Source organism: Actinia tenebrosa, unplaced genomic scaffold, assembly GCF_029948245.1.
Source record: "Actinia tenebrosa isolate PJP-AT-01 unplaced genomic scaffold, QUT_ActTen_1.0 PGA_scaffold11__36_contigs__length_13525064, whole genome shotgun sequence".
NCBI lineage: Eukaryota > Metazoa > Cnidaria > Anthozoa > Actiniaria > Actiniidae > Actinia > Actinia tenebrosa.
The window spans coordinates 12,597,567-12,622,399 of record NW_028292571.1 but is presented as its reverse complement, the minus strand read 5'-3'; the positions used below and the strand labels follow the sequence as shown (position 1 = coordinate 12,622,399).

Below are 24,833 nucleotides of genomic sequence, written 5' to 3'. Positions count from 1 at the left end.
GATGAGTGCGTAAGCACGAAACTCGGAGTTACAGTGAACATGTCTCGTCTTTAATCCAATCTTTACTCTCTCTCTCTATATATATATATTTCTATTTATGGTAAGTATGAATTTAAGACTAGACTTAACTGGCAAAAAGAGAACAATTTTTGCAGAGGCATTCCTTGAAAAAATAAGTTAGTACTAGGCTTAAGTTGTATAATAAATTTTTAAAAAGTTCATGAATGATTAATGACCTTAGCAACAATACAAAATCACTACCGTGAGGCATATTGTAAGACATTAACTGGACTGGACTGGACTGGACTGGACTGGACTGGACTGGACTGGACTGCTGGACTGGACTGGACTGGACTGGACTGGACTGGACTGGACTGGACTGGACTGGACTGGACTGGACTGGACTGGACTGGACTGGACTGGACTGGACTGGACTGGACTGGACTGGACTGGACTGGACTGAACTAAGAAAAATCTGTAAATCATGGACTGGACTGGACTGGACTGGATAGCACTCAAAATCTGTAAAACATGGACTGGATTGGACTGTACTGGACTCGGAATCTGTAAAACATGGACTCAAAATAATAAGTTTAAATAACCGGAAATGACTTCACGACTTCAGCTTTGTGGGTGCGTTTCCACTAGGACATTTTTGGTAGTTTAAAATTCCTCTAGGTGTTTGTTTACATACCAGCTTAAACTAGAATAAATGTGCAGCTTGTTTCCATTATGTAATTTGAGGTGATTTTAAACTAGATAGATCACATTACCATAAATAGCGCGAGATTCAAAAAGTGGCGGGACAAGAAGCGCTTGTGTTTACAACACTGCTTTTAACATTTGCTTTATTCTTGAGAAAGCGAAATCGATTTCTTCGCAATCTGAGGTTAGGAATACAACAAGAGACAGAGCCCACGTTCTTCCGTCTGGTGCTTTTCAAGTTAATCTAGATAAACATTTTGACAGCAAATTGTCAAATGGTGAGCTCTGATTGGTCACGGCCGGCGGTAGTCCAACTTAAGCCATCTTTTTAGGTAGCTTATCAAAGGTGTCATTTCCGGAGTTGAAGCAACTAAACTCGGCTTTTTTTTGCGTGTAAACAGTTGACTAATTAAACTAGCTTAAGTTAGGTCGGAGTCGTTTCCACTGGTGTTTCCGGTATTTTTTCGTTAAACTAGTTTAAGAGTAGGTCTCTGTAAGACTCAAGCAAAGTGGGAAATGAAATTTTTTGACCACCCTTAAAATTTGGTGTGTGAGTAGGCCTTTATATGGGATTTACAAAAACAACAACAATTTGGTCACCAAATGTATTGTTGCCATGGAAACGACAAGTGTTTTATGAGACCTTAATTTCCAATTTTTGGAATAAATTAAACCCACTCGAAGGTAAAATTCAATGCTGTGTTTCTCATACATGTTAAACTTAATTTCCTTAAAACTTTCGTCAATTATAAAGTATCTTTTCTAGTTTAGAAAAATACCAATTATTGTTAGTTTGTTATTTTGTACATGAAATATTCGTGCCTTCAAGTAACCGATGTATCAACTGTTTTAGCAACAAGATAAAATGGTCAAAATGTTTTTTGGTCGTTCTCCAAAAGTATTGCATTTCTAATATAGAGGCTTGGTGGGAAGTTTTCTGAAACATTGAAGTTACCAATTCGTGCAAAATCTCTGCGGGTACGATCATCTTTAGTCCTTGGATAGTCAAATTATAAAGCCTAAAATTCAAAATGTCCTAAATTCAACCATATCAAAGCTTCGAAAATTAGCACCAAAAAGATGCCAATAAGCTAAACAAGCATTAGAGGTTGAAGGGTAATACCTAAATAACAAAATTCTAGCAAAAAAAAAAAAAATGTTCTGGTCTGCAAACACGGTAAAAAATTTTTTTATCCAAAGTAAACAATGGGCTATTTGCAATTTCCGTCATTTTCAACCTACCTTTATCGTTTCATTGTGACTTTTGTGGCGCTCAACTTTCCAAATTTTCACAAGGAAATGTTTCTTGGAGACTCAATAAGCATTTAGCAAACTAACCTTGGTCATAAAGAGCTAAAATCCAAGCAATAATTAAGTGGTTCTATAAAGGATTACAACAGAATACACAAGTCATCGAATTCTCGTTCGAAGCAATACAGCATTTATAGTTTCTTCGAGCTTCAAAATTCCTGTATTTCGTGACAACATTACCTGTAAGCTGTTATTTAACATGAATGCTGAACTTTTGAAGGCTACAAAGTAAAAAAATATGCTTATTTTGAGAATATTTGAAAGAAAGAATTCTTGATCTAAAGTTGTTGTTCTCATTTTCAACCGCTGACCGGAAGTTTGGAAAAATGAATGAGACAGATTTTGTGGTGACCAGACATCTTCAAACATTCGGCCTTGGCAAATGTACTCACTTAGTCAATGAATCTGATTTATTACTCTGCCGCGCAGGTAATTATAATTACAGGTATTTCATGTTCAGCCATTTGTTAATGACTTCAATTTGTGGTATGCCATTTATCGACCTTATTCTTTTCTACAATAATTAAAGGGGGACCAGCACGAAAATCATCCAAATTTTAATTCTGCTGAAACCTTTACTGGAATAACCCTTACAGGTCTAATAATCACTGGTTAAAGTTTTTTTCTGATATTTGGGTGGGAAGTATTATATTTTACCAATTTTTATAGGAGTCTGTGACGTCATACACTCAACACTAAACATTGCTCCATACATTTCTTTGTATTTCGTAATCAAAATTTCCGCTAGTTTTATACTCAGTCTAACCACAAGTTCGAAAGTTAAATTTTCAGCGGACCTTTGTGTTTAATAGAAAAAGAGTAAAACATGAAATTATTTATAAAGAAATGTATGGAGCGATGTTTGGTGTTGAGTGTATGACGTCACAGACACCTATAAAATTCATAAAAATATAATACTTCCCATTGGAATATAAAAAATAATAATTTAACCAGTGATTATTAAACCGTTAAAGATTATTCGATTGAAGTTTTAGTCAAATTAAATTTCGGAGGATTTTCATGTTAGTCCCCCTTTAAAGTTAATAATTTAGTTTCGAATTTCTATTTTGACAAGTTTATGTGAAAATAGAGTTGTAGGAACGGAGTTTTTAGTAGCGGAAGAGAGGGGTATATCTTGTGATTAAGTATTTTAAAAAAACAACGAAGCAAAAACAACGTTATTCAAAGCATGCATGCCGACTACCTTGACGATCTTTCACTTCTGTTTTCACTGCGCTCTTGTCAAGAATTTATTCTTCGCATGCTGGTATATAATTGCCGTGCAAGTCAGGGGCGGATCCAGGATTTTTTCTATTGGGGGAGACACCATCCAGGATTTTCGTTTTAGGAGGGGGTGCACCCTTTGCTTACAAACTCAAACCCCAATAATGCAGTAGATAACAGCTCATCTAGGGATCTAGGGGGAAGGGGAACAAAATCCCCATGCACCCTAGATCTGCCGTTGCAAGTTAACCCCGCAACAGGATTTTTTGACAATCATATCACTAGAAGATTTTAATAAATTTGTATATGCAACCACCATCGTGATAAGCTTGGCATTTACTGGAGAAGATGTCTCTCGAATTGTCAGGTCCAATCAGAGAAAATCATCAGTTTCCAAACTTCCGGTCAGCGAATTATACACATATAAGATTGAATGTTGTAATATGTGAGTTAAAATGGGCCATATTTGGCAGAACATGAAATACCTGTAATTATAATTACCTGCGCGGCAGAGTAATAAATCAGATTCATTGACTAAGTGAGTACATTTGCCAAGGCCGAATGTTTGAAGATGTCTGGTCACCACAAAATCTGTCTCATTCATTTTTCCAAACTTCCGGTCAGCGGTTGAAAATGAGAACAACAACTTTAGATCAAGAATTCTTTCTTTCAAATATTCTCAAAATAAGCATATTTTTTTACTTTGTAGCCTTCAAAAGTTCAGCATTCATGTTAATTAACAGCTTACAGGTAATGTTGTCACGAAATACAGGAATTTTGAAGCTCGAAGAAACTATAAATGCTGTATTGCTTCGAACGAGAATTCGATGACTTGTGTATTCTGTTGTAATCCTTAATAGAACCACTTAATTATTGCTTGGATTTTAGCTCTTTATGACCAAGGTTAGTTTGCTAAATGCTTATTGAGTCTCCAAGAAACATTTCCTTGTGAAAATTTGGAAAGTTGAGCGCCACAAAAGTCACAATGAAACGATAAAGGTAGGTTGAAAATGACGGAAATTGCAAATAGCCCATTGTTTACTTTGGATAAAAAATTTTTTTACCGTGTTTGCAGACCAGAACATTTTTTTTTTTTGCTAGAATTTTGTTATTTAGGTATTACCCTTCAACCTCTAATGCTTGTTTAGCTTATTGGCATCTTTTTGGTGCTAATTTTCGAAGCTTTGATATGGTTGAATTTAGGACATTTTGAATTTTAGGCTTTATAATTTGACTATCCAAGGACTAAAGATGATCGTACCCGCAGAGATTTTGCACGAATTGGTAACTTCAATGTTTCAGAAAACTTCCCACCAAGCCTCTATATTAGAAATGCAATACTTTTGGAGAACGACCAAAAAACATTTTGACCATTTTATCTTGTTGCTAAAACAGTTGATACATCGGTTACTTGAAGGCACGAATATTTCATGTACAAAATAACAAACTAACAATAATTGGTATTTTTCTAAACTAGAAAAGATACTTTATAATTGACGAAAGTTTTAAGGAAATTAAGTTTAACATGTATGAGAAACACAGCATTGAATTTTACCTTCGAGTGGGTTTAATTTATTCCAAAAATTGGAAATTAAGGTCTCATAAAACACTTGTCGTTTCCATGGCAACAATACATTTGGTGACCAAATTGTTGTTGTTTTTGTGAATCCCATATAAAGGCCTACTCACACACCAAATTTTAAGGGTGGTCAAAAAATTTCATTTCCCACTTTGCTTGAGTCTTACAGAGACCTACTCTTAAAATGTCCTAGTGGAAACGCACCCATTATATCTGTAAGCTTGAAGTCTTTGTCACGCATCATGATATCGCTTGCAGCTCGCTGTTTTAAATCCTCATACAGATTTCCCGCTCATATTGTACATGTTACATAAACCGTTTCGCAAAACCATTTCGCATCCTTTTGTTTCACAAAAGAACATAAGCCTGATTTTTCATATTAGCGATGTTCCCAGAAGAGTGGCAAAAGCGGATGCAACGAGGACCGCTGCTGTAAAGGACGAGACGACCCCAGTGGCATTAGATGTCTCCAGCAGCACATAATCTATTCTTTTCTGTACGCTTCGAGCATAGACGTAATACATGGACAAATCTAGTCTTCGGGTCAGTTTATTCCGCCTTCTGCTTTCAATAGGGATAGTGACATTCACACAAATCCATGACGACGTGTACATCCACCTATGGTCATAGCCATCGTACATAGCTGTCTCTTTTAGATAAGCCATACCAGCATACAACACGCCGTTGCTCAACATTAGCGTAAGGTTTCTCGGATTCTCGTCCTTAAATAGACTTTTCATCTCTTTTGAAGCGGCAATGCTATGTGTGATAGATACGTATTTGAGTGAAACGACCTTCTTTTGTCCCTCGGCGAGGTCTAATATTGTACTTTTTTCCTTTTTATCTTGACAACACCACCGAGAAGCTCCCACTTGCTTGTAAAACATTTTAGTAATGTTAATGCGCAGCTTGTGTTTGGAAGATGCATTTTGTAGAGTTGGAAACTGTTTATTGAAGCATTCGAGGTCTTTCGATGGCCCTAATGGAACGTTGTCTGATAACACTTTTATTTCAATTCTATCCGTGTAAAGTTCTGAACCCGATTGAACGCTGTTACTGTGGTAAGAAGAGAAAACATTGGAGCTAGACTGACCTTTTTTTAAAGACCAGTTGATACAAGACCATGTCCTTTTAGTTTCTACTGTGTCACGCAAATAGGTGACTTCATGACTCGCCATTGACGCCAAAACGCGTTCCCCATTGAACCGAATGTACAAAGTCCTAGGATTGGCATAGCTATTAAAGGATGTCCAAAAATACACCCACTTTCCTTGGTCTTTCTTGAGCATAATTCTCGATTCTTTCCTCGTAGTCTCTTCTCTATCAGAGTGAATATTGTACACGTGTTTGAGGTCCACTGCGGCCAAGAGATTACCAACATGCGTATGCTGAGCTTGAAGTGTAGGAAAAGTGAAGTTATTCGCACAGTCTTTGTCTTTTGGGTTTGCTGAGCATACCATGTATTGCAACAGAGCTGATAATATGAAACACAACAATTTCATGTTGGTTGATCTTTCTCGAAGAGACGATGAAACAGAGGTTCCTAATTTCTACTGATTCAGTTCTCGCTATCGCCGAAAACATGGTATTCAAGAGCGGAAGAAAATTGCTACAGCAACTTACGCAACACAGGTTCCGTTTTCCGGAATTGCGACATGTCATCGGAAGTGCCCTTGTTCACCCACAGGCAGCCCAAACAAGGTTCCTGTGTATGGTTTATAAGGGAATGTATGGGAGTTGTGATAAAGTACGGGTGGCGTAGCGGTGTGAGCGCTCGCCTCTCATCAATGCGACCCGAGTTCGAGTCCCGCCGGGTTCGATGTTGTATATGAGTAGAGTTGTTTGTTGGTTCTCTCCTGTGCTTCGAGGGTTTTCCGGGTTCTCCGGTTTTCCTCCCTCCGCAAAAATCAACTCCTAAATTCCAATTCGATCATGGAATGAGGGCCACAGGTTTGTTAGCCACTGGCTATTAAGTGCTACCCTCGTGAAAAAAGGACGATTTTTTTTTTTTTTTTTCCTTCTTTTTTTTAAAGTCATGACAATAAAATGTTTCACTCAACGATTTGCCTCAAAACTTGCTGCAGTTGTTGATTTTACTTTGTTCAGTCTTCTGGCGAAGTTTCAGCGCGATTTGAGGCCGTTTAGTGGTTTTTTTTCAAAATCCGCTTTTCTCTACATAAATAATTATAGAGGCCGTTTTATAGTAGTCTCCCTCGCACCCGTTTTTAGTGTCGGTCGTCACGCAACGCTCCCCTGACTGTGGGTGAACAAGGGCACTTCCGGTGACATTCCGGGAAACGGAAACTGTGAACTGTTGCGTAAGTTGCTGTAGCAATTTTCTTCCGCTCTTGATTACCACGTTTTCGGTGACAGCGAGAACTGAATCAGTTCACTTTATGACTTTATCATAACTCTCATACGTCCCCTTATAAACCATACACAGGAACCTTGTTTGGGCTGCCTGTGGTTCACCAGCTCACATCTTTCAGCACATCCTTCGAATGGAATGCTAGGTTGTATTTAACATAGATTTAAATAGAGGAAACTCTAGTAATTATGATAAAAACTAGGAGAATGTCTATTTTACCCGAAAAAAAATCTCTTATAATAGTGCTGGGAGTGGGTTTTTTGCATGGTTTTTTTTTTTGTTGCGAATTTTTCCTGATCATCCAAACTTCAAAGCGGGTTGGTGTTTTGCTTTTTATGGGTTGCCTGTGCGTCAATTTTCTAAGAGAAGCAATCAAAATATAGCCGGTTTCCCTGTAAGCGGACCAGTTGTCCTGCTTTAGAGGCCTCCAATCTTGGAAGAAACGTCGAAGCTGGGATTTCTCGGTAAAAAGCTGAAACTGAAACTGCGCTAATTCTAAAGTGCCCCACACCCGAACTCAATATTTTCATTATCGATTCTAGATAAAGTGAATAGTTAAATGACAAAATATATAGTTCTATATGATATGAGTGATGAATCTTGGCGCTGTATTAAGGTCATGTTAATGTGAGCTATGTGATGTCATAGGACGCATTATATAAAAATTTTCTGGGGCAGCAAAACATTTGATCATATTACATATGCTCATTTGCGCGTTAGAAATTGTTTCCGCAGCTTACTTTACTCCCACAAATCGTATAGTAGAATTTAAATCATTTGATTCGTGTTTATTCGATCTGAAATACAATTCATTGAGTATATAATAGCGCAGCGCGCTGATTCTAAAAATAGCTTAAAAATTCGACCGAACATTGCATTCTGTTTAACCGCTACGAGGATTATACGAACCGATTTTATTATTTTTACTTAAAGTTACAATAATAACCCATGTAAACTAAGATCAACTGCGATCGGCCTGTGAAAATTATTTGCTGAAAGTAAACTTGTAAGTTTGTTTGTCCGAATTTCGCCTTTGTCTTCGTTTTTATGACGTCACGGCTGCGCTGCGCTATTCACCTACGTCTTCTCTACAAATTCATCTTTGTTAAAGTGCTTATAAGCCTTTGCACAATATTTTCAGACTTGATTCTTTAGATAGTGGATAGTTGATTGTGAAAATATTTCGTCATTTGAATGGTGGGTCTCGAAGCTCACGTAAAGGTTCTTACAAATTTGTTTTCAAAAAATGTCCAGCGTTCAATATCAAAAGTTGCCACAAAATAACTGAAATCCCTTATGTTACGTCATAGTCATTAACATATTGGAAATATAAACCTTCGTATCTTAAAGACCCAACATTCAAATGACGAAATATTTTCACAATCAAATATTCACTATTTAAAGAATCAATTCTGAAAATATTGTGTAAAGGCTCATAAGCACTTTAAGCTGGCTGCCTACTTGAACGTTCGAATTGAGCCCACGATGAGCGCGCGCTCAAAAACCGCTGAAAAATCTACAAGATTTTATTGAAGACCCATACGCGTTTTGAGCTTCAACAGGGCAAAACCCTCAAATGCACGGGACTCTCTATTTTTTAATAGCTCATTTGAAAAAACTCCTAAAAACCTAGGTTATATAAACATTTTAGAAAACGTTTAAATCAGTAACACATACAAAAATAGATTTTTGCTCGACTTTATGAGATTTTTTAAGAGCACCGAAACTACAAAATATGACAAATCACTGTATTTTTTTGTATTTTTGTCGAAAATATCCATGTATTATTGTAGAATGATTGACTAGCCTTTCGTGCAATCATAGAGTCTGCAAATAACTATTATCTTTTGAAACTTATTTTTTTACTTACTTATTATATAGATATCGATGAAATACCAGGTTTTCTCTAGTGTCGAAAACTTGATATCTTTCACCAGTGGAAGATACCATATCTTTCACACGTGAAGATATCGCTGTTGAATCGGCTTGCTATTTTATTTTTTGGGCTTTTGTTTTATTTAAGTTTCATCGATATCTATATAATAAACAGAACATTACATGGCCGCTTGGAGATACGCGTATCTCAGCGCACCCAAGTAATATCCTCTATTCCTTACTTTAAAAAAAAAAAATTAAAAAAAAAAAATCATCTTTTATTAATAGAGCTAGCTTGATTGGTCTATGCAATCTCCACGCTTCGCATACTTATATCTATTTGTTAATTAGTCCTGGGTGCAAGAGTACCTTGTTTAACCCTCTCGAGCTGTCTCTCACACTAAAAACGGATGCGAGGGAGACTACGGACAGGGTAGCGTACAGGATAGCAACATGTTTCACAATCTACTATTGAAAAGTGATCTCTAGCCCTTATGTAATCAATGCTGCTTAATGGAAATGTCAATCATTTTGTTTATCATCCACTTATTACATTGCTCTAGCATGGTGCACTTGGATAGTTGGGAGAGCACTCTGGTAGGTAGCAACTCTTACGCTACCATCGTGCTCTCCCCGAGGGGGAAGTCTCTCTTGAAAAGTGGGTAGGACGGTTTTAAAAATGACCCTAAAAGGTACGCATAAATTTACTGAGTGCTGATTTCAGACACTAAAAGGTACGACGACCATATTTAAAATGACAACGTTTCCAACCATTATATTCTTGTATGGCGTTTGATATTTTTCAAAACGAACAAATCTGACCTCAAAAGGTACGAAGTCAGCCGGGAGTCAGCCGGAGACCCTAAAAGGTACGCGAGGTCTCACTTTCGACCCTAAAAGATCCGTCGAGCCCCCCCCCCCCCCCCCTCTTTTTTCAAGAGAGTCCCGCCGGGGTGGTCTCCCAGCAATCCGTGTGCACCATAAATATATTTACGCACGCTAAGCATTGACCATTGCTTAATTGAGAGTTTTGAGGACAAAAATTCTAACACTTGAGGAGACTTTGAGGCCACGAAGTACTTTTCCCATGTTCAGGAAATACGTCATATTGACGTGAAAAGGTTCGTTTGTTATCAGATCTGATCATAAATATCTCAGGGCCCCGGGCTCAAGGTTATGCGAACCACTGATTCTTCGGCTCTGTATTTAAATGAAATTCAAGTAGCTGCCATCCAACTAGCCAATAAAAATAAATACTCTAAGTGGCTTGTGCATATATTCATATATTATTCGTCGTTCTATTTATCGCGTCGAGCAACGAGCTGCTATTACGAATAAACGTTCCAAGCCACTTTACAATACATTATTCACCTAGAAAATCTCCAAAGCAGAGGCACCAATGTATAACAAAAAACTTGAACGATTCATGAATGGCTTAAATTATTTCAGATCTGTAAGAATGAATAATTACAATGCAAATAATTACAAGAGTACGCAGCTGCTTAAAAACCCGCCATCGTCGGGTTCTGATACCTCCTCGTCTTCCCCTGCTCGAGGGGCTTCCTGCAACAAAGAATTCGTGCAAGAATTAGTCTCATCTCACACTCTGAGTTCTCTGGTCCCCCACCCCACCCCTGCAAAACCCAACGTGCTTAATTCACCTTTTCGGCGATAGCCGTCACGTCGTAAACACTTTGTTGGTTTGTGTTACGGTCACCAAAAAGTTCGGACATCGTTCTTGGATTCCCATACAAATACTGAGTTTAAAGAGAAAATTTAGATAGATTTCTTTAGTTAGCTCTCTTAACAGCAATAAGAAAAGCTTCAATCAAGCTAGAAAAATTATATTTTACTTGTATTTAGAGAACTAACTAAACGAACCAAGTAAATAGTTCATTTAAAGTCAGTACATTTGTACGGAAATCCCAGAACAATGTCCGAACTTCTTGGTGACCGTAACACAATCCAACACAATTTGTAACACGTGACGGCTAGCGGCGAAAAGGTGAATTCCAATGCTGATAACGACCTCCAACATGCTCAACGTATTGAGCAGGACTGAACCTGGGGGGGGGTACTCCCCTATATTCGCTATACGGGTACGCGCCGCCAAACAGGGTATAGTTTTCAGCGATTCTATTCTGGAACAGGGTATATGAAATCACGCTCTCTCCTCTCTGGAACAGGGTATTCATTTTCGCAATACCGGAACAGCTTATGATTTTCAGCGATCTTGCTCTGGAAAAGGGTATGAATTTCAGCGATTTTACTCTGGAACAGGGTCAGGGTTCAGAGGTCTCAGCGGCACATCCCTACCCTAAACGGGCAACAGTACCCCCCCCCCCCCTCCGGGGGACCGAACAACGTATTTCTGTCAGAACGCACTATTCCAGGGGTTATTTTTAAGTCTTGGTACCTCTTGTCTCGTTGCTCTCTCTGCAAGTGCACTTGCCAGCAGGTCAAATAGCTGCAAGAGTAAAATTAAAATGCAATATTTTTCATGATTGTACTACTAAGAATGAAAAAAAGTAATGTGAAAAGAAAAAATGATAAAATGAAAGATTGGGATTTATTCACTGGAGAACTAGGTAAATTTGACACCAGAGAAAAACGTTTGCGCATGCGTGCACTTCAACACGTTTTCTAAGAACTTTGAAGAGTGTGAGTAAGAAAATAAATGTTTGTTTTCTTCAAGTATTCAAAAAAGTTCGAGAGTATACTTTTGTCAGACCAAGATACTTTCTTAACAAACACAATATGAAAGAATTAGTCTTAAGTTTCAAGCATGGACACTAAGTGTTGGCATTTTGTGAAGTCCAATTTATCAGGCATGTTTGAAAGTCAAATTTACATACTGTATGTTTTGACTAATAGCGCAGCGCAGCCGTGACGTCACAAAACCGAAGACAAAGGCGAAATTCGGACAAACAAACTTACAAGTTTACTTTCAGCAAATAATTTTCACAGCCGATCGCAGTTGATCTTAGTTTACATGGGTTTTTATTGTAACTTTAAGTAAAAATAATAAAATCGGTTCGTGCAATCCTCGTAGCGGTTAAACAGAATGCAATGTTTGTCCGAATCTTTAAGCTATTTTTAGAACCAGCGCGCTGCATACGGATTCATGCAGAGTAGCGCAGACGTTTTTCACTCGTGTCGGTGAATTTAAGAATTACAAATGAACAATAAATAAAAAATAAACATAAATAACGTCAAATCAATATTATAATTACAAAAAAGAGCTCTGAGGATAATCTATGGTTACGAACTGCCCTACTATGGCGAGGCCTTAAGCCTCTCTGGGCTAGAGACTATTTCAGTGTAGGGAACGCCACTGTAAGACCTTCTTTATTTGACAAAATTGTCTTAAATAATTCCAATAACTTGCACCGTTTATTGCCATTTCATATAAATGAATGTAGTGTTGCTCTACGTAAGCAAAGACGTTTTACTCTCCCCTTGCACCACCACGTGACGGCAGCCATGTTAGATGGCAGCAACAATACAATCGTTTTACATGAGAAAGAATTCAATTCCCGAGAGCAAAGGGATTTCATTGTTCTGTCATCTATCCACAGGAAGCCCAAGCTGGATTATGGGATAGGCACGTGATGAACAGCTTCATGATCGCAGGCGCACTAAACTACGATAAATTTAATTAATTTTATTAAGTATAGATATTATTTACCATATATTAAGTAATTCATAGTATAGTTATTTGTAATTTTTTTTGTATTTACGCAATTGAGCCTTTGGCTGCATAAGTAGATTTTTTAAATAAAGCATATATCATTACATATTACTAATGGTTTACAATTCTGCACAGACATCACTGTGTTAACTACAAATTACCTCTTGTATTCTTTCTCCAGTCTTTGCACTGACTTCAATACATTGAACATTATGCTGATGTGCCAGCTGTAAAGAAACAAAGCAATCAGCATTGATAATTCTTTGGGTTTTTGTGGCTACTGCCTCATAGAGGCCAAGCTACTATGTCATTGGGCTGTACAGGGGCGGCAGAACCGGGGGGCCCAGGGGGGCATGTGCCCCGCACAAAATTTTTAGTTGTTAGTCATTGTTTTACTGCGCATGCGTCTGCAATCAAACAAAACATTGTCATTATCACATAGCGTTAAATATAATTTTCAATTTTCCCCAAATATTTTTGCAGTGCCCCCCCGAAGATTTTTAGCTTCTGCCGCCCCTGCTGTAAGTCATTGAGTAACACCATAGGAAGCCCATCTTATAGCCTAAGCCCAAGCCCAAGCCCATAGTCCAGCCATTTTTAAAAAAAAAGTAAGTAAGCCAAAGTAAGAAAACTGTGAACACATTAGAATATATGCCTGAACTGTCAATAATCATGCTCTGACAAATCGTAAGTGCAGAATGAATTCATTTCTAATTAACTGTCTTATGCGGAGGGGGAGGGGGATATGAAGGGGGGGGGGGGGGGGGGGATATGAGGGGCAGAGGGAAGGTACCGAAACCCTTCACTAAAGCATTGTTTGGGGGTCTTCAGAAAATAAGATTAGCCCTTAAGGGTGTGCCTGTAAAAAAAGGTTTTTGAGGATAAATCTTCATCTCCCCCAGGCACATCAAATGACTTTCCCTTCTACTTATGATTATAGTTATGAATATTATTATCATTATTGTTAGAGTACAAACACTAAAAGTGTACAACACTTTGCACTATTTAGTAGTAAATAGTGCTAATTAAACAATAGAAAACAATAGGATTAGCATAATTTACCACTATTTAGTGGTATTTATGTTACACACTTATAGTGTTTGTACTCTTTGGTTATTGCTATTATTGTTATAAATTATTATAAAACAGACATAATTGTTACCTGTTGAACTTGCTCTGGTTTGACTTTTCTGTAACGGCTTTCTTTATCAATTTTATTGGCTGCTATTATAATAACCACAGAATCTGCAGCATTTTCCACATACTAAAGGGGGGAAATATGATCAAAAGTTATTTCGTTACCATTAATGTGTTACAATATAAATATACTCAAACAAACAAAATAGTAGAATAAATACTGTAATCGATATAATATTTAGATCTTATTAACCGAGCTTGGTCAGTCTGTACGGGATAATCTTGACCGAGGTCTGTACCCGACCGAGGTCAAGATTATCCCATACAGACCGACCAAGCTCGGTTGATAAGAGTTTTATTATATGACTCCTTTCCATTGAAAAGGACAAAATGTTTTCACCGTAAAATTAATATGCGATCAGACCGGTTAATACCAGATAATCTAGACCAGTCCGCGATGCGATCTATCCAATCAGATTGCTCGATTTGCTAGTGTCCAGGCTCTAAGATTCACGGTCATATAATAATGAATATTAATAATAGATTGTCATAGATAAATTGATGAACTTACGAACGGATGGATTGACAGATGCATTATGGATGGATGGATGAGATGGGATGGAATGGGATGGGTGGATGGATTAATGGATGGATGGGATGGGATGGATGGATGGATGGGTGGGTGGGTGGGTGGATGGATGGATGGGTGGGTGGATTGATGGATGGATAGATGGATGGCTGGATGGATGGATGGGTGGTTGGGTGGGTGGGTGGGTGGGTGGGTGGATGGATGGATGGATGGATGGATGGATGGATAGATGGGCCCATGGATAGATGGATGCATGCCATAAAGTGCAGTGCTTTGCAACTTACATGATTCAAAGTTTTGATCCAGTTCTGTACATTCATATAACTTGTTTCATTACAAACATCAAATACTATTATAACACCCTGAAAGATATACAATACATTACCATATATTGATAACTTCATTAAGCTATCATTATTTATATTCATTATTATTTGTATTTTAATTCAGGAAATAAATTAAATTTCTTTTTTTTTTTCATGCTCCCTAGACCAGCAAAATTTAACCTGCCCTTTAATCAACCATGTGTTAAACATGTGGTTAATAAGAAAACTTGTCATTTGTTCTCATTCACCACTGCAAGTGCGACAGTGGTGGAGTCAAACTGGGGTTGAGCTGCTAGCAATGAAAAGGTGCCTCTGGCAACTGCTATACAGTCCATGTATGACCCCGGAGCACAGCTCTAACCAGTTTGAATTACTTAGGTTTAGTCTGAAAGTAAGAAGGAAAAACCAGAAAGCCTTTGAGTCAGAAAGAGAAACACCAACTCATCCCACACTGTGCAACTGGTTCATCAATGCCACAGGTCCAGGCTCAATTCTCAGACTTGTCATACGTGAGTAGAGTCATTAGTTGGTTCACTCCTGTGCTTTGAGGCCGGTTGGAGGGGGGGGGGGGGGGGGGTACTCCCATATATGGACTATACGGGGATGATCTGCTGAACAGGGTATGGTTTTTCAAGCTTCTTATCATAAACAGGGTATGCAATTTCACTCAAGTTCCAAGTTCTTTCCGAGTTTCCTGTCATATTCAGGGATTCTGCTTTCGTATTGACCATGGTCCATGGTCGTAAAAAAACAATATGTGAGATGACATGATAATTGCAACAGGAACTCAGTGCAATGAATTACATCTTTTATCATAAACAGGGTACCCCTTTCAGAATCCCAGCAGAACATTGCTTCCCAAATTCTGGCAGAGTACCCCCCGGGCTTTGAGGGTTTTTCTCTGTGTTCTCTGGTTTTCCTCCCCCTGCAAAATTCAATACTCCATGTAATTCTAGTTACCCTACCATAATGTGTAGCAATTTTTTTAACAGCAGACCATGGAGAGATGGGCGTTTTACCATCACGACTTCCCTGATATGTTTAATCCTCACCTTAACATCTTTTATTGAATGTGCAGTGTATGTCCTGAAGTCATCTGAACCTGCAGTATCCCTGGAGAAAAGGATGTGTGAGAACAAAAACATAGATGGATGGATGGATTGATAGGTGGATGGGTGGGTGGATGGGTGGGTGAATGGGTGGTTGGGTGGGTAGATGGATGAATGAATAAATGAATGAATGAATGGGTTGGTGGGTTGGTGGGTGGGTGGGTGGATGGGTGGGTAGATGGATGAATGAATAAATGAATAAATGAATAAATGAATGGGTAGGTGGGTTGGTGGGTGGTTGGGTGGGTAGATGGATGAATGAATAAATGAATAAATGAATGGGTAGGTGGGTGGGTGGTTTGGTGGGTAGATGGATGAAGGAATAAATGAATGAATGAATGAATGGGTAGGTGGGTTGGTGGGTGGATGGGTGGGTAGATGGATGGATGAATAAATGAATGAATGGGTAGGTGGGTTGTTGGGTTGGTGGATGGATGGATGGTTGGGTGGATGGGTGGATGGATGAATGGATGGATGGGTGGGTGGGTGGATAAATAGATGAATAAATGAATGGGTAGATGGGTGGGTGGAAGGGTGAGTGGAAGGATGGATGGGTGGGTGGGTGGGTGCATGCATGCATGCATACATCAAGTATGAATACATAAGAGTATAATTTGGTCGAGAATGTATGCTATCTTAACTATCAATAAACATCACTTTTGTAAGCTTGGAGGATCTTGACGGTCATATGTATATCTTGACTTCTGGTTTCCGAGAGTAAAAATAATCAGATAGAATACCTTGAGGACTTATTTTGACAGTCAATGATTTAACCGTCGATCTAGTTCAATGCATATGAAACAAAAATGCCATAATGTGGTTGATACTAAGTTACAGATGTATAGATACCATATCTGTAGGCTTTGTCTTCTTCCATTTTGCAATACTATGTCATGTGACTTTATGATTCTGTCTGTGGATAACATTGAAGTAAATTTTGTTAGATCTATATACTGAAAACAATTAAATTAGCAGAAAAGAATAGGAAGGAAAGTTGAGAATAGTCACGTTTTGTATAATATCCACTGGCACCCATGCTTGCAAGACATGAAGAGATAACTAGCTAAAAACTAGTGTGAGCTGAGCTGAGCTAACAAAATGACTTCCGGTAAGACAGAACAACAATACCACAGGAAGCCCACTTTTAGACCAACTCTAGTAAATGTTGTAAATTGCTGAAATGGGCTTCCTCTTTCATGAAATGACATCTGGTTTGACCTATCGTCAATTTTTCATGACGAACCGTCTCATTTTGTTTGTATGGGACATGTATTCAACGATTGGCTCGTTTTTGATGGGCTGTCAAAATGAGATCCCCTGGAAGTTGTCATGTACGATTACGCATGTGCATATACATGTGTATATATTTTGATTGGGGGATTCTTTCCTAGGGACGGGTGCAGGATATACACCCCTACCTCCACCCCCCTCTAGATGAGCTACACTATTGATGCCTGAGTTTATAAATGTCCTGATAATAAAGGATGCACCTCTCCCAATAATCCCTGATGTGATTGATCTGGAAGTGCATTGATCTTTGCCTTGTTTCAGGTATTTGATTGGATGGATATTCTATTTTCTTTATTCTTTATATTTCTCTTTCTCTATTATTTATCTATTCCATATATATTTTTTCATTTATTATTCTCTCCAGCTGACTTAATTATTGTAATTAATAAGAAAAAAGCTGTCTGGTTACAGTTAGCTACTACCAGATTTTCTGTTTTCAATATTTTGTATCATTATATATTTCAGTCTGTAAAACTGGTAGTAAATAATTGATTATTGATTGATTGATTGACCCCCAAGAGGCGCCACACTGGCCACACACAATGTGATAGGTCTGACATGACTTAATATTGCTTTGTCCTGTCAAATTAATACACCATGTTTGTGTTGCAAGCTTTTTTCACTCATATGAAAAATGCTCTATAGCATCAAGCTACCATGATATAATTAATGGCATTATTGCCCGGGGGGGGGGGGGGGGGGGTACTCTTGTCCGTTTAGGGTAGGGATGTGCCGCTGAGCCCTCTGAACCCTGACCCTGTTCCAGAGTAAAAATCGCTGAAATTCATACCCTGTTCCAGAGCTAGATTGCTGAAAACCCTGTTCCAGAGAGGAGAGAGCGTGATTTCATGTACCTGCTCCAGAGCGAGCGCAATTTTATATAACCTGTTCCAGAGTAGAATCGCTGAAAACTATACTCTGTTTGGCGGCACGTACCCGTATTGTGAATACAGGGGAGTACCCCCCCTCCCCCTGGGTATTCTTGTATTAATTAAGCTTATAATAAGCTTATAATAATTGAGAATTGCATGAATATTCATAGAATAATCTAATTTAATTCTAGATTTTATAGGCAGAGCTCGTAAATAATTAGTGTCTGTTTTTGAAATTATTTTCATAAAACAATAGTTATAGCATTATACACAATTGCTAATATAAGACCCGGTATAAGAAATCAGGATTAGAGATCCTTTACTGACATAATGAACATTTTAATGATTTATTAAGTTATAATCAGCCGATAATAAATCAAAATATTTTGAGTTCGAGGGAGGAGATGAGGAAAATTATTTTCAATTCTTGATAATTATTGCTAGAAAAAAATAAAGAACGGAAGAGAGTCCACGAAGTATATAAAAGCTTAAAATATCAGAAAATGTTCTGGCATTTTCTTACCTTTCGTCTGCACGTAACAAGCGCTAAAAACTTCCCCTTGTAGAATAGACAATATTGAAGATTTTCCCACTCCGCCGTCTCCGATCAAGGCGACTTTAAGGCCATTAGAAGTGTTGTTTTGTACCATTATTTGAGATAATTTTCGTTTTATTGGCCTTTGAACAAAATTTGTCTTGTTTTCTGGGAACTCGGCTGGAAGTCGTTTACGAGAAAGTTTCGACTTCACTTCGGATCATTGTCGGAAATACTTCGGATCTTGTGACTTTCGATATTTAAGCGAATGGCCAACGAAAGAAAAGGAGAAGCGCTAGCGAGTGTGTCCTTTGCTTCCTGCTGTGAAGGACAGTCGCTGTGAAGTGAATTTTCGAAACAGCAAGTTTTTCATCTGAAGAGGACTTTCGTGTCGGAATAAGTCGAATGGGCTTCCTGTGTTAAAACCACAGGAAGCCCATCTACTTTAATGCAGCTTTATACTTTCGGCTTACGGTTAGCTGAACTAAATAATTTTGTTGGACGGGGTCGCAAACAGCCCTGCAGGCCGTGCCTTACTCGATGAATAGCGCAGCGCGCTGATTCTAAAAATAGCTTAAAGATTCGGACAAACATTGCATTCATTTTAACCGCTACGAGGATTATACGAACCGATTTTATTATTTTTACTTAAAGTTACAATAATAACCCATGTAAACTAAGATCAACTGCGATCGGCTGTGAAAATTATTTGCTGAAAGTAAACTTGTAAGTTTGTTTGTCCGAATTTCGCCTTTGTCTTCGTTTTTATGACGTCATGGCTGCGCTGCGCTATTCAGACTTAACTTGTGTCACGCAAATGTGCAGAATTGGAACTCGATGCTTTGGCGCAACGTTGCAGAGTGACAAATCTACAGGAATCCTGCATGATTAATTAAACTTTGGTGCCGCAAGAGCAAACTTTTGGAATGGTATGTGCCCCCCTTTACCCCCTCCCTTTCTACGCTAGTGCATGGTACCCTAAGACTTGCAATCAAAGAAGTTACCCAATTCTACTGCCCAGTGAGAGACGAAAGAGCCGCATTTCACCATTTTAGAACATCTATCTAGTTGTAATGAACACTTTGCAGGTTAATGCGATGATCCGACACGGCAATGATTACAATCAGTTGTTGCTGTTAAAAAACGCATTAAATTCCCCCCATATACCCGTGCACGCTGTAAATGCGCGTTAGATCTCCGGTGGGGGAGGGTGGTAGAAATGACTTGTACGGCGAGCATTACGTTGAATTACGTTGGTTGAATTGTCGAATAACGTATACTAAAACGAATCTTAGGCTCATGTGCCGGACAGTTTTGGAGTTTGAACCTTTGTCTAAGAAACATTCTATTTCTTCGTTATTTTTTCTTTTCTATTCCTATTCTTTTCTTTTCATTTTTTTAGTGTACAGCACATTTCAGGAAGACTAGTCAACGTTTCAACGCAACACGAGTTTTCATTGCTCTCTTGCTCTCTTTTTTCTCGCTTTTTTTAATGTTATGTTTTTTATTCAAACCTCAAAACTTCGTAATTCTCAAACTTTTCTTTAATTCATTCTATGGCAAACTCCTGCTTAGCAACAGAAGAATTCTAGTATTACGTAGGTGGACAGGTGAAAGGCATTTAATATATCCCGAAAGTCAATCTCTTTGACCTTTTTGTGTGACCGGCACGGTTGATAATCATCCTAGTACTATTGTTCTCCAGTTAACACATATTACAAAAAAAACTAATTCGTAGCTAAAGGAGGCACAAACTCTGCATACTCCGAAAATCGCGTAAAGACTGACCGGGTACCCGCTCTTTTTTTCTTTATCCTGCGGTTATCAGCTACCTTAAATTTTTAAAATATTAATCTTTTGGCGTAATTGTATAAACTGCCATTTATGACAAGCTACAGCGTGTGAAGATGGGGGTTGCTGATGTCGAAAGACTTCATAACCTTGTAGATTTATCCCTAAAATCTCAGGAATTTGGGATTGTGAATTTTAAAGGTCTTCACGAACTGTTGCACGGGATTTTGACTCACATTGGGTTGAAATATGACGGGAAAAGTTTAAAGGAAGTTCGCAATGGAGCAAGTTTGGAAAGGCCAAGTGACAAAGAAGAGATAATAAAGACGTCTAAAGGAGTTCCGATAGAATCTGGTGAAAGCGCTCGAGGCGATAAAACTAGTGGTTCGGAAGAAGAAGAGAGACCAGAAGATGAAGACAAGGAGGTTTTTGAAGGTGATCATGATCAGATAAGCTCACTTCATGAACGCGAACAACTGGAACAGCATGATTCAAAAACGGACGAGGAGATTTCAAAAGATCAAGATGTAGAATCGTAAGTATTAGCTTGTTTATTTAAGTTGTCTAAGACCTTTTCCATCATTTGTGTGCATGATGTTTAAGAAACTCTTAAGAGGAAAGAGTACTTCAGATATAGGAAATGTTATTCTAAAAAGGTTTGTTATCTTAACATATTTTTTATGTCAAAATAACATTATCATTCTCACGTGTCTTGAAGAACACCTTAAAAGTGACATTAATAATTCTTGAAATATTTATCAGAATTTGACTAGAAATAATCGAAGTTTGCTGGAATAAATCCAGCTAAATCCGCTACAAATCATGAGAATATTTTCTAAGGTTTCTAGGCCTTGGTAATGACGAACACACACGTATAGAATTCTAAATAATCCCTTAATCTAGCGTGAAATTCAGAACAATTCAAAGCTTACAAAATACTAATGACTGTTTTCATGATAAAGTCGACAAATATCCATCCTGATTCTATAAGAATTATACTCGGATTTTCAAGTATAAATAACTATTTATGTAAAAGAAGAAAAATACTTGGAAAAAATTGTTATTTTCGCGGGAATAGAGGTCAGAAATATTTTGATCGATTTTGTTGACATTCAAATGGTTTTTTGTTACTTAGGTAACGGCGCGTGCAGTCGACTCCGTTATTAAAAATTTAACAGTATAAATCTGTTATTTCTTGAATAATATATGTGTAAAATCCTGGACAGAAATTGAGCTTAATTATCTAACAATAAAACTCTCAGTTTTCTCTGAATTTATTTTAGGTTTTTGATTTAGAATTTGCAATTCATAAACGATTAATTAGGTGAAGTAAAATGATGTAACATTGTAACATTAATCATTTTTTGTTTTAGATTATTTTTCTTAAGAACATTCGAGTTATATAATAAAAAATATATGGAAAATTATATTTTTATATTTAATGAAATGGCTTGTAAAAGTCTCCCCGAAACCTAAATTTTATTAAATTATTTATTAAAAGTAAGTGAGTAAAGTATACTGTTTGTATAGTTTGTTTACATTAAGTTTTTTTACAAATTGTATTTTATTTTTTTCCGAAATCTTGAATTTTATTCAAAGTAATTGAAAAATAAAATGGCAACACTTTGGGTCAAAACGAAACATTTTTAATAGGAAATTTTTAATAAGATTATCAGGATTATGTTATTTGGGCAAGCTATTATCTTTCTTTGCAATCAGACATCTTATTCGGTGGGGTTTTTTTACAGTTCAATCCTAGCAAAGGTAAGCTGTTTTGGAAAGTAAATTACAAAATTACATGCAAAGCTTTTTTTGTTGTTTTAACATGAAATACATTTTTCCTGAATTATTATTATTATTATTTATTTTTTGTCCTGAAAATTCAAAAATAAATGTTTCAATTGATAGTTGTATTTATTGAATATTGTATGCAGTGGTAGTGTGTATGTGTGTGTGTGTGTGTGTGAGTGAAGTGAAAGTTTTTGAAACATGACCAAATTTGAAACATGTATTCATTCTGAATTTGTTCCCCTCTATAAAAAATATTATCATTGTCATGTATTATCATCATTGTCATCACCATCCCCACCACCACCACCATTATCATCGTAATCACCATCACCATCACCGCCATCACCACCACCATCATCACCATCATCTTCATCCCCATCACCATCATCATCATCACCAACATCTATCACCATCATCAATCATCACTACAAACTTCATCACCATTACATCATCACCACCACCACCACCATCATCACCATTATTGTCATTTGGCAAGAGACATTCACTCTCTCCCCCTATTTACGCCTGTACCACTATACCTGTCATACCCTTTTTTTTTTCTTGATCGACAGCCTGCGGTCAAAACAGAGACACCTGGAAAACAAAATCAGCAATCTTGAAGACAAACTTAAACTCCTAGATGAACTGCCTTCAAATAAAGCTATCATACAGGAAGCCCAACAGACTGACTCTTCAGATACTGACAACAGAAATAAAGAGAGTACCCTCTCTGGAGTTTGGCAGTTTATGAAGATAAACAGTAGGCTGCAAGCCGCTGAAGAAGGGATCGATAGAGTCATGTCTTTACTCAATGAGTTCCTTGGTGGTGGAAAGACCTTAGGTGAAATGTCAGGAAACATCCAAGATTTATCCAAAGAACTCCAGAATTTGAAAAATCAGCTCAATGAAAAAACACCTAAAGATATGGAAAATGTGTTGAAGAACTTAGTGAAAAAAGAGGATTTAAGGGAATATGTGAAGTGGCCGGCATTGGAGGAGGCATTACAGATACAGAAGGATAAAAACAAGAAGGTGAAAAGTGGTGGGAATGTGGATATTATGGATGTGGAGAAGGAGAGGAAGATGTCAGGTGGATCTTATGAAGGAAGGCCGCAGACCTCACCTGCTTCTCCCACTCAGGATCCTTTGTCTGATGTGCCGAAGACTGCAATGTTGAGTGAGTTTACTCAGGTAGGTTGCTTGATGTATTGATACTCTGTTGTAGTTATTAGCATCATCATCATCATCGATCATCTTTATAATGATAATTCTTCGTTATTATCATCTTGCATCATCATGCATCATCATTATTGCATCATTATCATCATACTTTATCAATCATCATCGTCATGCTTCATCATCATCATCATCATCATTACTTCATGGACCATCATCATGCTTCATTATCATGCATCATCATCCCTATCATCATCACATTATCATCACCATTTCCATCATGCTTTATCCATTATATCATCATCACCTCCATAGGGTTAGGCTTCACGAATTTGCAACGTCCCCTGTGATTGGTTAGGTTTAGGGGCAGGGTTGGGGAAAGGTCATTGTTTTCTATTGTTCTACACATGTGCACCCTCCAATAGGATCACATCTTGCAAATTCGTGAAGGACGACCCCCTCCATAATCACCATCACCATCATCATCTCAATCACAATCATCACCATAGTCACAATCACCATCATCACTATCATCATCTCAATCACCATCACCACCATCATCACCACTACCACCATCGTTTTTGCAATTATCATCACCATAATCGTTTTTGCCAACATCATCATCATCTTCAACATCCTCAAAATCACCACCACCATTATCGTTATCAACATTATTACCAACACTATCCTTGTGTTCTTGATCCGACCATCTCGAATATAAAATCGGCAATTGAACACAATGACTGATAGTTCCACCGCCTCCTTTAGTATACGTTGCTCTTCACCATAACATCCTGACCAATAGTCTGATCGATCATCTGTAACTGATTCTTTCAGGTCTCTTCAAATGAGCTTCCCGAAGACCAAGATACTACACACCCCTCCCCTGAGGTGGTCGAGTGTCTTCGTCGTATCGGAGAACTTTCGGACGAGCACGACAAGGTAGAGAAACAGGTTAACGAAATGAATAAAATTCTGTCCAACAAAATGGACAAGCGAGACTTCAACATTCCTCAAGACCTACAGGACAAGTTGGATGCTCTACAAAAAGGTAATTGTGGATGTACTTTTAGAAATATGAGACTAGAAAGCGTCGCCATAGTCTCGAAGTCTCGCAAACCAAAGCCAGCAGAGTAGACTGAAAGTATACGTTAACTTGTACTAAAGCAATTTTCGTAGGACTGTGAAAAACTCAGTTTCATATGCGTGCCGTGCCGTGACCGTGATGTTTTTCTCGCGCAATGTTATTGGTCTGGCAGTGCAGTGACTTTGGCGTGACCGTGTTCGCTGATTGTGCTGTGTTTCGGGTATTCAATAATTGAATGAGTAAATTCTCGCGCGATGTGATTGGTTAGGCGTATACCTTCCTGTGTCACGACCGCGCTCGTGCCCTGAGCTATTCACAATTAGAGTTTAGAATTTATTCAAATTGTAAATATTTTCAACTTCATGCAGGCTTTAACA

General features: G+C 37.9%; 2 protein-coding genes across 2 annotated transcripts in view; one reads left to right on the top strand and one right to left on the bottom strand.

The window, feature by feature from the left end:
• Positions 1-7,960: 7,960 nt before the first annotated feature.
• Positions 7,961-18,929, bottom strand: LOC116297685 (ras-related protein Rab-13). Its single transcript, XM_089027649.1, has 8 exons — positions 18,600-18,929; positions 16,764-16,827; positions 15,858-15,918; positions 14,764-14,841; positions 13,916-14,017; positions 12,915-12,980; positions 11,479-11,529; positions 7,961-10,625 (listed from the first exon to the last, which is right to left on the bottom strand). Exons 1-8 carry the CDS (start codon positions 18,724-18,726, stop codon positions 10,545-10,547), a joined length of 630 nt encoding a protein of 209 aa, XP_088883775.1. The 5' UTR covers positions 18,727-18,929; the 3' UTR covers positions 7,961-10,544.
• Positions 18,930-20,370: 1,441 nt separating this feature from the next.
• Positions 20,371-24,833, top strand: part of LOC116297676 (uncharacterized) — a 13,530-nt gene continuing 9,067 nt past the window's right edge. Inside the window, exons 1-3 of the mRNA XM_031705949.2 lie at positions 20,371-20,937; positions 22,766-23,384; positions 24,207-24,420. Coding sequence (XP_031561809.2) covers positions 20,519-20,937; positions 22,766-23,384; positions 24,207-24,420 — 1,252 coding nt within the window. The 5' untranslated portion in view covers positions 20,371-20,518. The remainder of the gene's footprint in view (positions 20,938-22,765; positions 23,385-24,206; positions 24,421-24,833) is intronic.

Bases quoted from the DNA above. Each gene is read 5' to 3' on its own strand.
- LOC116297685 (XM_089027649.1), bottom strand. From the start codon at position 18,726: ATGGTACAAAACAACACTTCTAATGGCCTTAAAGTCGCCTTGATCGGA. The intron at 16,828-18,599 runs GTAAGAAAATGC...TGTTATCCACAG, and splicing joins TTGTTACGTGCAGACGAAAG to ACAGAATCATAAAGTCACAT. The intron at 10,626-11,478 runs GTACCAAGACTT...TCTTTGTTGCAG, and splicing joins AGAGAGCAACGAGACAAGAG to GAAGCCCCTCGAGCAGGGGA.